Raw genomic sequence first — 16,883 nt, 5'->3', positions numbered from 1 at the left:
TGTGATATATGTTGGAGGGTGAGTGCATTTGGCTGTAATCTGTCAAGTTCTATCCAGAAAAACCAAATCTACAGTCAGCATTGCAACTTCTGACGCACAGACATCTGCTTAAACTTTGGATTTGATGTTCATCTATACACAAATCTGCTGGATAAACACCCTTCAGCATCACTGTAAGGTAATACATTACCTCCTTCCTAAAATTATGGACAAGCATGGCCAGTCCGCTGCGTCGGGAAAATTGAAATGTTTTGCCCGCTGTTCCACAACTGCTTCTGACTCAGAAAATGCACAGCGCTCTGAGCCGTTGCGGACCTCTACTTCTCCTCCATTTCCAGTCCCCCGGGTGACCCAGAGGTCACGATACAACAGGTCTTACAGGCCATTAGTATCTCTGAAAAACGTGTGACTGAAAACATTGGAGAGGTGCAGGCCAATTTTTTCCTTCTCCGGCATGACATTCATAAAATGGAGAGAGTGAGTGAGCTGGAGACTCGCATATCTTCATTGAAGGATGCCTCTACACCAGTGAGGGGCCAGTTTGAGGGTCTAGAATCAAAAGTTTCTCTGTTCAAGGAAAAACTTACGGCTATCGAAGGGCGTTTACGCCGCAATAACATCCACTTGGTTGGGCTACCTCAGGAGGCGGAGGGTGTTGCCCCTGAGTCTTTGCTGGAGAAGTGGTTGGTTCAATTGTTTGGCACAGATTAGTTTACAGCCTAATTTGCATGGAGCCGGCCCACTGTATTACAGCCCAGGCACCTCCACCTGGAGCCCCTTCCCGTACTTTCATAGCCAAACTCCTGCACTAACGTGACCAAGATGCTGTGCAGCGCCTGGCCAGACACAAGGTCGCCCGTGGAATGGTCGACGAGTATCAGTGTATCCTGATTTCGCTCTGGATGTGCAAAAAGACAGGGCTCAATTTATTACAGTTAAAATAAGATTACGGGACTTAGGTTCCTTATGCAATGATCTTTCCCTTCCGACTGAGGGTGGTTTCGGAGGGCCGCACACCCTTCTTTGATACGCCCAGGAAGTCTGCCGCCTGGATTGACCTTCTGTCTGTTGGTGGACGCTAATGAAGGATGCTTGATGCGTACCATTTGTTTCTCTCCTATGTCCTCGGGACACTTTGGTACTGAATCTTCTTGTGCATCATATGTTGGAGCTGTCAGTCACAATGTAACCTCTAACGTTCATTTTCTCAATGATGTTTAATATGTGTTGAAAAGATAGATTGTTATATATCACTATAAGATTGTGGCATTGATAAGGCTGGAGGGCCCATGGCTTTAAGCCCGATCTAGGTCTGTTTGCCCCTTCCCTTTCCCTTCCTTCTTATTTCTTGCCTTTTTTCTTCTGTTTCTCACCTGGTTCTTCCTTTCGGATGTTACCTTTTTACTCCATTGGTTAGCGGGCGGCTTGCCTTATTGGGTTTGGGCTGTCGTGAACAGTGCGGGCTCGGCTGGAGGCAGTGTGCTATTATGTTATCGCAAAAGTATGATCAATGTTTATATGTTCTTAAAATGTTGCTGAATGATGTATGCTCATTATATTTGTATACTAGTGCATCTAACAGGGAGTTGAGGCTTCTCTCCTGGAATGTGAGGGGTTTAAATGACAATGTGAAACGCTCTCTGGTTCTGTGTGTGTGTGTATGTTAGGGAATTCAGACTGTAAGCTCCAATGGGGCAGAGACTGATGTGAGTGAGTTCTCTGTACAGCGCTGCAGAATCAGTGGCACTACATAAATAAATGATGATGATGGTTATCCGTCAAATTGGGAAAAACGACCCTGACGTTGTTTGCCTGCTTGAGAACCATTTAGATGGTTAAAGAGTACTCATGGGTGAGAAAGGCGTATCACTCCACTCATACCACCAACTATCGAGGGGTCTCTGTGCTTGTGCATAGGTGTCTTGGTTTCTCCCTAGAAAAACTCCATGTGGATTCTGGAGGGAGGTATGTCCTAAGCTATCATTAATTGGGCTCCAGTTCTTCTCCTTGTGAGATATATATATATATATACCCCCACCGTACAATAGTGAGGTGCTAAAGAAATGTGGTGATTTCAGAGCAATGTGCCTATCATGTGTATGGGGGATTTCAATAATGTGATGAATAAAGCTGTTGATAGATGGTGGGGGTAAAGTACTGTAGTTAATAAATCTGTCTCAGCTTTCTCCACCTTGGTAGACGAGTTGGGCCTGCTGGATGTCTGGTGCCTGGGGCATCCAGAAACTCCAATTTCCCGGTTTCTCCACATCATATAATGCATTCTCAAGAATTGATTTAGCTTTTTTGTCCCGCTCTCTAGTGCCAACGCAGTATGTGTTATCGAATATAAGGCCTGAGGGATCTCCTGCTATCTATTGACTTTGCTATTACTAGGGGTCAGTCCTTCTGGAAACGGAATCCTTTTTGGCTCTCCCTGATGGGCACGAGAGCAACATTGGTGACTCAGTAGGAGGGATTCTTTGCAGATAATTCTGAGACAGCAATGCCTCCGATAGTCTGGGATACCTTTAAGGCCTTTTTGAGGGGAACACTGATTACCGGTGTGGCAGAAATCAAAAAGTCGTCTAGAATTAGAGAAAAAGAATTAGAGAAAACCTGTATATTACTTGAAGTGCAATATATAAATGGTAGAACCGAGTCCACAAGATGAGCATGGCAGGTAGCACAGAGGGAGATGGTCGACTATGTTTTTGACAAATCCAAACGTAAGCTTCTCTTCTCAAAATATGTGCAATATGCTCAGGGTGACTGAAACAGGAGCTTTTTGGCATACCAGGCTACGGTGGAGAAGGCTGACGCGGCCGTACCGGTTATTTGAGATTATCATGGGGTTAAGTGGTTCCTGATGCCAGACATTGTTGAGGTCTTTTACAATTATTATGCTAATACAATCAAGTCCCCGGTTCAATATGATTTGGCTGCCTTGCAGGCATATTTGGATACTGTCTCTCTCATCATGCTCTCCACAGATAGTAAGGAGTAATCAGATTCATCATTCACCCTAGAGGAAATTGATGCGGCTATCATGTCATTCCCCAATGGTAAGGCCCCTGGAGTGGATGGCATACCTATGGAACTGTATAAAAAACAGACCTTTTTATGTCTAGACTGTTGAACACAATTAGCGAGCTATGTGAGGCCGACTCCCTCTCCCCTTCTATGGCAGATGCAATAGTGGTGGTGCTGCCTAAATCAGGGAAAGATGCGTTATATCCTGAGTCTTCTTGCACTATCTCACTCTTTACAAATGATGTAAAGGTTTTGGCTAAACTACTGGCTTTGTGGTTGAATAGGGTGGTGTTGGAACTGATGCATCCTGATAAAACGGGATTCATGCCAGGCAAGTCCACATCTATTAATCTAAGAAGACACTTCACTCTCCTGCAGGTGCGGTCGCCTCATTCAGAGACTGAAGTGGTGTTGTCCTTGGACACGGCCAAGGCGTTCGACTAGGTGGAGTGTCCGTCCCTGTGAGGGTTTGATTTCATATATGTATTCACATCTTCTATATGAATTTACGGTGGTTGATTTGGATGGCCTGAGAAACCAGTGGGAAATAGATATAGGTCCTCTAACTGTTAAGGACCGGGGGATTGTCCTGGACAGCTCTAGTGGTATCCTTTCAGTTCCAAAAAAATGCAAGTTTTCTTTTTATGTAGGGCTTACCTGCCCTTATTATATTGCCAATACTGCCCTGCCAATAATCCCACTTGCCCGAAATGTAAGTCAGAGATGGGTAGCTTTTGGCATCTTTTTTGGGAGTGCCCCCACATACAAACTTTCTGGTACAGGGTCACTCATTGTATTCAAAAAAATGTAATTGAGGTTCGTCTTTGGTCACCGGCTACATGTCTATTTGGGCTGCACTTGAAGGGTAAGGTTTACAAGCTGACACAACTGTATATTTCTCAATTGTTTATGATAGCAAAAGTCACCATGACTCTTGTTGGCTCCAGCAAGTCACATGATAAAAAAAACAATTGGAAAGCATTGGTCAACACTACTATAGGGCACGAGAGGTATGTGTATACCAGCAGACGGGCCCTAAAGAAATGTTGAGGCTATTTGGCATAGGTGGCTTGAGTTACCATACTCACTTGATTCCCCGAGACGGTGGGTCCCAAATGATTAGGTCTATAGGTCCCCAGGTCAAATGTCAAACGTTAAATCTGTATGGACAGTTATGCGTGGGCATATTTGGTCTGTGATCCTTAACGAATTTAGCACATATAATGTAATTTTGTGATGTACTTACATGGATAATTCTCTTGACTTTGAGTTATATTTGCGTCTTTTCTTTGTATGTTTTCTTTATTTTTGTATGTTTGTATTTTTGAAATACCAATAAAAATACTTGAATTAAAAAAAAACAACTAAAAAAAGTGCTGTGAATATTGTGAAAAAATATCAGTGAATTAAAATGGCAAATTACAGCATAGTGAGGCATGGCAGTCATATTATATTGGATTGTGTTGTATATTATGTCCTCCTATAATGCTCAGATCTCTGTTTATGGCTTACAATGAAGCTCTCACTTTGAATAAAGCTTTATCAACCACCTATGTCCATTCAAGTTAGTGAAGACTTTTAGGGGCAGATTCAATTTGCTGCGAACATTGCAGACTGCTTTTTTACAGTTTTTATACAGTAAAAAATAATGTTTCCTTTTGCTCACACCGCTATGAGGCGTGAGCAAAGTAGGCGTTACTTTAACCAGGGCTGCCAAGAGGAATTCAGGGCCCCGGTACAACAAATTCATGGGGCCCCCCTTATAGTTGAGTATGCTAAAAAAAAACAAAAAAACTGAGGTGTGGTCATGCTTTTGGGGGCGTGGCAAATGCGCCATTGGGGCGTGGCTAACACATCAAAATCACTAGGCTCTCAATTCGCCCGAGCGTCACATATGTCCAAGCATTCCTGACTTTCAGGACATCTAGCACCACAGTGTAGTATAGTAAAAATGTAGTGTGTACACAAAGAGTTCAGTCTTGGCCTGCACCTTACATTGGGCACAACACTCACCAAAAATTTACATTGTCTCTACTAGAATCACAACATTTCACATACTGTCCTGCTCTCTCCTACCTGTTGTTCTCACTTTCACCACCTGTGGCTGCATGTTTCTTTAGTTGCGGCTTGTCTGGATCCTGGAATGCTGGGGGCCCTATTTGGAAAAAATAGCTACATTTAGATAATTCCAAACAACCCTGGCGTGAAATCAGTACCATCCACGATTAATAATTAGGCCTTCCTCTAGCTCCAATATTACAATAATGTGCCCCTTCATCATTGCCATGCCTTATGATCACACTGCGCCCTCCATGCTGCTTTTGCCCCCTTCACCTGGCTCCCCTTCATCACACTATACTATGCTGCTCCCCCCCTTTTTCAATCCCACTGTGCCATGCCTCCCCCCCTTTTTAACCCCACTGTGCCATGCTGCCCACCATTTTTTAACCCCACTGTGCCATGCTGCCCTGTTTTTTAACCCCTCTGTGGCCCCCCTCATTTTTTAACCCCTATGTCATGCTGCCCCCTCGTTTTTAACCCCTCTGTCATGCTGCCTCCCCGTTTTTAACCCCTCTGTGCCCCCCCTTGTTTTTTTAACCCCTATGTCATGCTGCACCCTGTTTTTAACCCCTCTGTGCCCCCCCTCATTTTCCTCCCTTCACTTACCTTTTCTCCTCTCTGCTTTCTTGGTCTTCTCTGCTGCTCTGTGCTCCATTGCTCCAGACTGACTGAATGCTGGGAGTGACATGATGACGCAAAAAAACAATTAAAAAAATAGTTTTTAAAAAAAAAAAAAAAAAAAATGGCAGCGAAGGGGCCGGGCCCCCTGACATGCCCGGGGCCGGGTAATTAGTGACCGCTCCCCCCCCCCCCTCCCTCTCAGCGGCCCTGACTGTAGCTAAAAAAAAAATCACCGCGGAGTGCCTCACGGCTGTTTCGGGACACTCCGCTGCGAATTTTTAATAACTGATTCTGACCCTTAGGGGCATATTCAATTCTCCGGAAATCCCGCCGTGTAAAAACTACTACCGTTATTACTCGGGGAGCTGCGAGCTGAAATCCTGTGAGAAAATTACTGATGTAACAGTTGTTCCGTGCACTGTTACTGTAATAACGGTAATAGTGCGCGGACCGCGGGATTTTCGGCGTTTCCGCCGACAATTGAATACCCCCCTTATTGTTATATAATAAAAATCCTACAATGATCAAAGAATATCCTCTATCTTACACATTGAGATAGGGTTAAATATCTTTATATGAACAGTGAGCATTAAATGATTTGCTCAGTATTAACTTCACTTGAATAGGACAGACCAGTATTACCAAAATACTTGGTACTACTGGTTCCTACTGATTGTTCCCATTTTGGTCCAATAATTTCCTAAGAGACAATTATTTCCTTGGTTATAATCAGCTGATTGATAAATTGTGCATGCCTAAGAAGTTGCTATTGCAACATTCACAGTAACCCAAGGAATTGGACTTCACTAAATTGAATGGACGTAGTAGTTGATCAATCTTTATTCAAAGTGAGAGCTTCATTGTAAGCCATAAACAGAGTTCTGAACAAAACTATAAGGAAATAATATACAACACAATCAATATAATATACAGCATAGCAAGCCATGGCTGTCAATGTGCCATTTTAATTCACTGGTATTTTTTTCACAATTTTAACAGCACTTTTTTAGTTGTTAATTACTTTGCTACTAGTGATTATCTAGGAATTAATGGGAATTTCATTTAATTTCTAATAAAGGATAAGGTTTTACTGGACAGTATAAGTAACTCACAGAGCACCCCATTTATGACATTTTCTTTTCTTTCTGAACCTTTGTAATAGTTGCAAGGTTATCATCTTTTCATGTATTCAGAAAGGTCAGTGGAGTATAGTATATGCTGATTCTGCCATAATAATGTCATCATCACATCATGTAGTGCATTTGTTATCTATTTTTTTTCCAGGCATCGTTAAACAAACTTCTAGAGACCCTGGGTAAAGCTGAACCTTTCTTCATCCGGTGCATCCGCTCTAACTCTGAAAAGGTGTGCACTTCACATTGTAACTTTGGTATTTATATGTTTCCTCCTGTTATCCCCTGTTACAGTATTTTAATTTGTTTAGGATCCTGTTGCTGTATGTATTCTTCCCAGGGCCGGTGCTAGGGTCCATGGCGTCCTAGGCATTTTGTCAAAATCGGCACCCCCCCCCTACAAAAATCAGCGCCCTCCTCCCCCCCGTCTTTCCTTACCTTACTTCATCACCACCGCCTCACGGCTCCGTCTCCTCCCCTCCACTCACTGACACTGTCGGGCCGTGATGATGATGTCACGGCCCGACAGTCAGTGAGTGGAGGGGAGGAGACGGAGCAGAGAGGTGGCGGTGGTGAGAAATAGCCTCTGCCCCCCTCCCCGTGGATGTATCTGAATGCTGTGCGGCGGCCGTGACAGGTATGGTCAGCGGTCGCCGCACAGTTTTAAAGTAATTTTTATTCTGTGGCGCCCTCCAGAGCTCGGCGCCCTAGGCAAGTGCCTAACCTTGCCTAATGGGAGAGCCGGGCCTGATTCTTCCCCAGGTTGAAGCCACAACTGCATGAAAAACATAGGTCTTTTTTATTTTCTCTAATTAAAATAAATCAATTAAGAAGAATTGTGTTAATTACCAGTTTCTTCAGTTCTTTCTTCAGGCTGCTGATAATGTATAATTCTTCAGTTTCCACAGTGCCATGTGACTACCATGGCAACCAAAGTCACATTGCACATGATGTAGTGAGCCAGAGAGGTTTTGGAAAGCTCCTCTGATCACTGTCTGTACTGTAAAATCATTACTTCTCCTCACTGCACTTATGAACCTTCATTAGATGGAGATGACCTTTGATGAAACTCTGGTGCTCCAGCAGCTGCGTTACACAGGAATGTTGGAAACCGTGCGGATTCGGAGATCTGGATACAGTGCCAAATATACATATAAGGTATGCTAGCTTTCAGAATTGGTAAATTTGTTTTTTTGGTTATATTCTTGCCACTGAAAACTAATTATGTAGCTAAAATTCTCATTGCCCATCTCCACCTTCTAGGAATTCAAAGACCAGTTCCAGGTTCTGCTACCGAAGTCTTCTACAGCTCTAAAAGCAGACATCACATCTTTGTTGGAGGGGATAAGCCTTGACCCACTTAATTTCCAACTGGGAAAAACAAAGGTTTGAAACTTGTCTGTGCTGTGTGTAAGTGAATTGGTGGTTGTTTTATATTAAGGTTTTTTTTGTTTTGTTTTTTTAATATATGTTTGTTACGAGTTGTGTGTTAAAAAAAATGGTTCCTAAACTCAAACATTTTGGTGGAAAATCCTTATGTTTCCTGTGCTTTACTTTGTATCTCTTATGTTACTCTTTGTGTAATTTCAGGTGTTTTTGAAGGAACCTGAGCGGCAAAAACTGCAGGACACCCTTCACCAGGCAGTCATCAAGAAGATTATTCTTCTGCAAAGTCTTTTTCGGATGGTTGTAGACCGGAGAAACTTCATGAAGATGAAATTTGCAGCGGCCACCATAAAGGTAAAGCTTTATAAACATTCAATATTTTATCCTATGTAAACTGTAAATTCTTGCCTGTGTTTCTTTGTTATTTTTAAGATGCACAAGTGGTGCAAATAGTACTAAACACTATTGTAAAATATATCATTTTTGGCACATTCTATTTTACAGTTACTCCTTACAATAACATCCCTACAGCAATGTGTGCTGCCTGCCATAAGATTTACCTGTCATCACCTTCGCTGCATTTGGCCTAGTGTTGACTGCTTTTCTCCTGGATGCCCATATTAGGCTGAATGCTTGCAGTTCAAGTAATTTTTTTCAGGGCATAGGTAACTGCAGGCAACTAGGCTCAGGGGCAGGGGGGCATATGCCCCCCGGGGGCGGTTCTATAATGGACTACCTTGGGCTGAGTGACTGGGCCACCTGTATTTTTTTCCTGCTGAGTCTTGCCACCCAGGCTGAAATTTGCCAGCCCTCACCCAGGCCGATGCAAAGGCAGCTTCTTTCTTCTCAACACTCAGAAGTCTGCAACATATATGTGAGTTCCACAATGTTCAACGTTGTTTAGGAACATGGCAGAGGCATCTTCCTCAGTGTGGGATATTAATGGTGCTCCCGTTCACAGGTCTGAGAGATTGTGTGGGTATAAAGTATTTGCACGCCCCGTCTTCCATCTTGGTAGTGGTATCCCCGTGACCTAGTGAAGGCAGGGAGTGGGGCATCCTCCAGCCATCTGCATCACTCTACTGAACATGCACAGACATGATTATCTGCATATATGAATGTACTATAATAGTGTTAAGTACATTAACTGCATAAGCTTGTCATACTGCCCCCTGTTACAGTCAGTATCAACTGTGAGCAACTGTAAAGATGTATATATCATCTGTTACATCTAGTTCTGAAATACCACAAACAAATTGGTTAAGTCTAAAAGCTTCTTGTAGTTTAACATCTACCACTAACATCGCTGACACCTATTACAAATAACAGCACAAGTGTCCTGATAGGTTTCGTGCAAATACTTTCTTCTTATCACTCGGAAGCCTGCATCTTATATGTGAGCCCCACGGTGTGCAACAATATTTAGGAACATGGCAGAGGCGTCGTCCTCAGTGTGGGATATTAATGGTGCTCCCGTTTCACAGGTCTAAGACATTGTGTGGGTATAAGGTGGTATTAGCTGAAAATACCTTGGTGGTATCATGTGGATGCCCAGGCATTATCTTTGCAATTGGCTCTACAGGATCATTGTTTTAAATTAGCCTATGGAATATGGGTGTATGTAAAATTCTTCCCTGGCGACATGGTGACAGAATCTTCTGAATCAAGGGAAATTTGCTATCCTATTTGATGTACTAGTACATGTCCTTCCAGCTTCTTTTCCATATTTTTCAGCAGGAGACTGGTATCCCTCCATTAGGGAGTAGCATATACAAAATTACAGGGCCTTGGCCTATCTGTGTGTTGGGAGGTGCCTCCAACCTGATGTGGTAACGCACTTTTTCTTCAGCTATTGAAAAAGCCCCAAGAAGTTGCTGTATTGAGGCCTGGAATTCCTGTTAGTTGTCCTCTTTTTAGTGGTCAAATTTTTAGGCTCGTACCAAGGAGTGGCTTAAAGTTTAAATCCACTGTATTTAATCACCTCAGTATCCTCATTTTACTATCAAGATCTTGGAGTTAAGGGCAGTTTATCTTTGCATCTGGACATATCTGCTTAGAAACAAAGCATGGAGTATTCGCTCACAGCATAGGTTTTGCATATGAAGGTGTATGCAGTCAAGCTGAATACTTTTGTTATTTTTACCCAAAATTCCTTGAAACATTACAAGTTTTATTTATTTGTTCTCCATCATAGAAGGAGAAAGTGAGTTGTTGTTCTGCTGATTTTTAAATGCTTTTATCAAAGGACAATGGCTTCCTGGCCAAAATCTTCAGATTTTAGTTTGGTGTGGTCATGCCCTTGTTTGATATTTGACTTGGTGGTTCTTCTTTGAATTCTTTGTGATTTGAAAGCTGTTAAAGCCAGTTTTTAGGTAGCAAATATAATCCTGAAAAGGTGGATAATTATGTTTCCTTCTCAGATGCACTGGAGGTCATATTGTGTGAGACGGGATTTGGACATTAGGAAGAATGCAGCAGTGTGCATCCAGGCAGCATGGAAGGGACATATACAGAGAAAGCTCTATGTTGGACAGATACGGTACATCTGTGTGCTGCAGGCCCATTTCAAAGGATTCCTACAAAGACAAAGGTAAGAGAGATGGATGACTTCACATCACTGTGATATGTCCTATAAGAAATTACTTGTAGTGCATTTATTAAAAGTCCTCATTTCTGAATGAAACATACTGTTACAGCAGAATGGGACCAACTATATAAATCTCCCTCTGATGTTAAATTTATATATTTTTGTGGATTATTTTGATTTCTTTTATAAACATGACTTCTATTATCCATAATGTCTGGGACTAAAATGTTTTTTTTGTGTGTGTGTTTTTTAACTGCTTTGTTTACCATTTCTACCCAGAAGGTGGAAACTCCAACCCAGAAATTCAAACAAAACAAATACACAGTACTAAACACATATTTTGACTTTGCCATGCATTTTGCCCATAATCTTCTGGTCGATGACTTCACATCACTTTGATCTGTCTTGTAAGAAAATACCTGCAGTACTTTTATTAAAAGTCCTCCTTTCTAAATGAAACATAGTCTTGTAACATCAACTGCATAACTTCTTCATAAAAGGATGTCAAAAACGTGTTTACATTTTTTGTTGATTATTTTGATTTTTTGTATAAATTTGACCTCTATAAACCAGTATTCATGGGACAACAATGTTTGTGTATGTGTTTTTTAACAGCTTTATTTAACTTTTTACCAGGAAGGGTAAAATTTCAACCCAAAAATTCAGACAAAGCAAATACATTACTAGACCCCATATCTTGCCCATGATATCCTTCTTTCAACCTGCTGTTTTTCTGGTAATTCTGAGTTGTCACATAAAGGGGTATATTGTGTAAATCTCATTGTAAATTAATTATGTTTACAATTTTTCTATATTCAACTATTCATCCCTAGCATAGTTACATTTTCTTGATTATTAGCATCCCTTCCTTATATCAAATTTCCTGAAGTATGTGACCACTAGGACAGAATGTTAGGTAAGGAATCTGTGAGTGCAGCAGTCCAAATGTTGCATTTCTGCTGCCGCAAAATAGAAGTGTGTTTGTGACCTCCATTCTGTCTTTCAAAGATACACTATTTAATTCTAGCGTAGCTACATTTCCATTCAAATGAGCTAAAGTGCATATGTAATTGACTTATTAGCCATTTTTTTAAAAACCTTTTATTTTTATTTAGCACCTACATATTACACAGTGCTTTACAGAGAATATTTAAACTATTTTTTTTTTTTCAACCCCTGCTCCAGGGGAGCTTCCGAATTGTATACCCTACCACATTTGTACACACAAAAACATCCATTAACCTACCAGTATGTTTTGGGAGAAAAATACGGGGAGAACATTCAATCTCCACACACACAGTGCCCTAGTTGGAACAGAACCCATTGCTCCAGCACTGTGAGGTAACAGTGAAAACCATCAATTTTGAAAGCATTTGAGTGTAATGAGACAGGTGAACATATAACAACCTCGTCATTAAAACGGAAGGTTCTTTTTGGTTTAGATAAATAAACAAAACATTGCAGTGACCCTACTTGTACAGTAGTCCTGTTCCACTGCAGCCCAATTTAGACCTTGGCCAGTACAGACAATAAGAATTTGTAATTATTTTATTTTTAAAGCACTGACATTTTATGCAGCTGTCAGTAGATTACGGGGATCATAACACCGATTCATTCATTCGTTTTCAAATATACCCATTGGATATGTGGCTCTTCCACCTGATAACTTGGTTTTAAAATTTCTTGGGTATATCATTGTATGTTAAAGTCTTATTACTCCAATGCTCAATTAATTAAGAGCAATGTTCAGTCACCATACATGTGATTTTTTACAGGTCTTATAATGTCCATGGTATTCCTGTATAGTGATTCATTGTTGGGAATTCTCATTAGTAAATGCAATGTAACCAACATCTCAAATTAATATATTCAATGTTTACATTATCATACACTTACAGAATAAAGCAATATAATTTTTCAAATACCACTACTGTGCCACCGTACTGCCCAATATTCTTGAAAGCATTGTCACACAAATGTATTGAATCTATTTACATCTAATGCATAATAATGTAATTTTTTTAAAAATAAACATGCCATTTATCATCAAATAAAGATTTCAATCACTCATGTATTTGTTATTAATATTATATAACCATTCACAAATAAATGAATGCTGTGACATAAAGTAATACTTGAGAACATTCTTCTTCAGACCTTCTCCCCAAGCTGTTTGAAAACAATGTGTTTCTGATTTTCAAATCCTCATGTCTTCATCCCTATTTTTGAGACAAGAAAAACTTTAATTATGTAGCTATTTTGACATCTCACATTTTAGGCATAACAATGAATACATTTCAGTTGACTCCCTTTGGTCCACAATTGTGCAAAGATGGTTACATACATACCATCTTGTAGAGCATCTGGATTCCATGGAACAGTTGTGTTTTATTGACTCTACTTTTTGGCAGCTCGGTATAAACACTTGTTTGGAAGGTTCAGTCGTGTTTTTGAGTTGTCTTAAGAAAAGAGCATAATTTGAAAAGATTGGTGTATAAATACACTGCAAGCTAAAGTAGTGCAATGTATGATATATGAGTAATCCTTATGACAAACTATTTCTTCCTAGATTCAGGATCATGTTGGAAGCAAAGCAGAAAGCAGATGAAGAGGAGGAGAAAAGAAAGCAGGCAGCCCTTGAAATGGAAAGAAAGTCTCTGTTGGAGGCGTTGCAAAGGGAAGAGGAGCAAAAGAAGATAGAGCAGTTCAAAAGACAATCTGAACTGGATACTACAGGTGCCATAGAAACTGACTCAGAGACCAACATACAGAGTAATTTGCAAGATTACACTAAGGAAGAGAAACCAAGTGACACTATAATGGAGAAAGTGGGACAGATAGAAATGGTTTGCAAAAATGAAGAGGAGGAGATGATTCTAAAAGAGAATGAGCGTAATAGGACAGAAAAGGAAGAGAGGGAAAGTAAAAAGAACAGTTTCCAAACACAGCAGCAAGTAGTTGCTGAAAACAAAACATCTAAACCAGAGACAGATCCTACAGGGTCAAAGAGCACCAGAAGCATAACAAAGAGCCCTGAACGAGCATCCAACAGCAGCCGTGAGAGAGAAATTAGGAGGCAGAGATGTCTGCAGCATGACATGTTGCAGAATAAACATATAAACTCTTCATTTGGTGAAGGTGAGAAAGAGGAAGGAGGTGTTCAAAGAGGAGTTGGACAACAGACCAACAGTAAGGAAGAGTTGGCTGTGGGATCCCAAGAGGAAAAGACAGATCAAGAGAAAGAAGTCTGTAAGGTGACAATGATTAAGGTAGATGAAGAGAAGACTCAGGAGCCAAATTTAGGGAAAACCACACGGCCCACCAACCTTCAATTGGACCTTCAGAAATGTGCAGAAAAGCTGTCGCCAGAGGAAAAGCACAAGCAGAGTACACCACAGGAGGTGGAAACCCCCAATGTAGGAATAATACAGAGATACAGCGACCATGAGAAGCTAAGAAACAAAGCAGAGAAGTGGAAGGAAAAGAGACAAAATGAGGCTGGACAGGTTGATTCTACAGTAACACCAGAGAGAGTGGAGGTAAAACATCAAAGGAACAGCAAGGAAATTCCAGCAAGGTAACAATGTACTCTTTGGTACCCTCTTTAAAACAGGCTCAGTACTTTCTTCGTTTTTTCTTCAACAACATTGTAATGTAGCACCACACATCTCTTTAAAGCAATAACATAGTGCTCAAATGTGTGTTTTTGATTATTCTCAAACAGGGGGAAGGCATCGATTCCATCTCCAGAAGTATCAACAATAACACAGTCTCCTCCTGCCACTCAGGTAAGTGACTCAGTCAAGGTTGCTTTACTCTTTAAAAAGTCAATAGCTTACTGTGTACTGTTTCCATCACAGCCACCACCTAATCCTGTAGAAATTGATAAGGGACCAAAAAAGGTTAAACTGCAAAAGAAGAAATCCAATGAATACAGCAGTCACCCTGAAACTGCACCTGCGCAACCAACAGACTCAAAGTGAGTAATAACGAACAGATCTTAGTCAACTAATGAGACCATTGATTCCTTTTGTATACACAATTACAATGTTGCTCATATTTATAGGCAAACATACAAGAGCCCTCTATTTAGGCTTTTGGGAAAGAAGCCTGATAAAAAAACCAGCAAAGAGGGTCCTCTTACACCAGAGGGCACAGAACAACCATCTTTCCCAACCCAGGAAATTGTTGGGACCAAAAGGTCTCTAGAAGGTGAGTACAAAATGTAATAGTTTTGTGCCATGTATAATATGCAGCTTTGTTGTAAATATTCCTAGTCTTTTTTTTTTTTTTTATATATATTTTTAAAACTCATTTGATTTTCATAAGCTGCTGTTTTCTTGACATGCCAGACATGAAGTCTAGCTATGTCCTTTTATATAAATACATTCATGTATTCAAGGTACAGTCATCACGGCACAGTCCAGTCACCCACTGCCAATTGAGACAGCCAATAAACTTCGCAGGAATCGGTCTATTAAAATTGGGAAAGCTACCACAGTATCTGAAACATGGCAGGCATCTTTTTGCCGAGATATCACCAATTCTACCGAACTAAAACACCTTGATGACTTCTTGTTTACCAAGGTAATGCACTATTCCTACACTCCATTCCTATACATAGACTGTAACCATGTGTGTGTGTGTGTGTGTGTTTTTTATATATATATATATATATATATATATATATATATATATATATTCATACATAAATGTAAAGGGTATATAATAATGCATGTATTGCATTGCTTTGTTGGCTGAAATCACAAAATGGGTGTGGCAGACTCCCAATGCGTACATAGAACTTCTATTACCTATAGCGGTGGATTCCAAACTTTTTCAGTTCAAGGCACCCTTAGGGTCTTCATAATTTTTATAAGGTACCCCTAAGCCAAAATAATTACCAAGTAATGGCTGAGGCACCCCTGTGAGATCTCCAAGGCCCCCCTCAGGGAGGCTAGACACACAGTTTGGGAACCACTGACCTATAGTATTGAGGCAGCGCACCTGAGTATTAATGTATCTCATGTGTACGTACTCTTTTTTTTAAAAAAAGGGAAAAAAATACATAATTTGTTGACTATGTTACTTAAACTGTTATGTCTGAGTATTTGAAAAGACTGCTTTCAATCACAGCTATATACAATTTGGAGGTTGTCTTATGTTCTAATTTTTTGTTGTAACATATTTAACTGCATTCACTCTGAGTTCTACTCAACTTAATTTACTTTTTATTGCTGTTCATGGATACTATTTTGTTCCTCTCATAGCAAGAATTGTAAAAGAAAAGTTTAATAGTTTAAACTTGATTGGACCCCATGGCAATTGATTCAGAGAAAACTTACTTTCTATAGAATGTATACTGTGTTTTATTCTCAAACATTCATACAGACGGAATTGTAATATTCTTAGACCTTAGACCTTGGTTGCATGTTCTCTTCTTCAAAAGAGGAATGTACTAGAAATGTTCAAAAAATGTTAGCAATGTTTAGTTTTCCTCACTGGGAATCTGACAGGTTTTAGACCCATTCTAATACTGATATCCCTGAACATCCAAGTTTGGGTGACCACAGGGCCTGATTAAGGGTTCTGGCCGCCCTAGGCTAATATGGCCGCAGCGCCCCCCCCAAATATATAGGTGTATAGGAACACTCCTGAATATGAATGTTCAGGTGTATTCTCCAGCATTCAAATTTAGACAGATTGTGCCATTGTCTCTTACCCGTTCTTGCTCTTCTCTCTTGCAACTTTGTTATCCTCTCGCTGGCTTCTGGAAAGTTGGCGTCCTGTTTTGAAAATGCAAAAATGTATTCTAATGCAAAATGTTAACAAACCCTGAATGATTAAGCCCTTTAGTTAAAACAAAACACTCCATTATGGCCAGCTAAAAGTACCCCATTGTACAGGCATATATAAGCAACATCTGAATGTTTGTGGTCAATCAAATACAAACCTCTACCAGCCCCATCTCACTAATATTTAGTATTCTAGTGATTGCTGAGACCACAGAGAGCATTCATGTGACCACCACACAATCATGAGATTATGCCCCCCAAAGCTGCTCT

The 16,883-nt window shown here is 40.5% G+C and overlaps 1 protein-coding gene across 7 annotated transcripts in view; it reads left to right on the top strand.

Annotated features, from left to right (window-relative positions):
* Positions 1–16,883, top strand: part of MYO9B (myosin IXB) — a 159,758-nt gene that overhangs the window by 100,345 nt on the left and 42,530 nt on the right. For all 7 annotated transcript variants that reach the window (XM_075207031.1, XM_075207050.1, XM_075207020.1 and 4 more), the window contains 10 exons: positions 6,997–7,077; positions 7,893–8,003; positions 8,109–8,231; positions 8,436–8,585; positions 10,652–10,821; positions 13,388–14,395; positions 14,543–14,606; positions 14,679–14,797; positions 14,885–15,030; positions 15,221–15,405. In XM_075207031.1, coding sequence (XP_075063132.1) covers positions 6,997–7,077; positions 7,893–8,003; positions 8,109–8,231; positions 8,436–8,585; positions 10,652–10,821; positions 13,388–14,395; positions 14,543–14,606; positions 14,679–14,797; positions 14,885–15,030; positions 15,221–15,405 — 2,157 coding nt within the window. The remainder of the gene's footprint in view (positions 1–6,996; positions 7,078–7,892; positions 8,004–8,108; positions 8,232–8,435; positions 8,586–10,651; positions 10,822–13,387; positions 14,396–14,542; positions 14,607–14,678; positions 14,798–14,884; positions 15,031–15,220; positions 15,406–16,883) is intronic.

Source organism: Mixophyes fleayi, chromosome 1 (assembly GCF_038048845.1).
Source record: "Mixophyes fleayi isolate aMixFle1 chromosome 1, aMixFle1.hap1, whole genome shotgun sequence".
Lineage (NCBI taxonomy): Eukaryota > Metazoa > Chordata > Amphibia > Anura > Limnodynastidae > Mixophyes > Mixophyes fleayi.
Note: the sequence above shows the minus strand (reverse complement) of the source record. Positions and strands in the feature narration are given on the sequence as shown.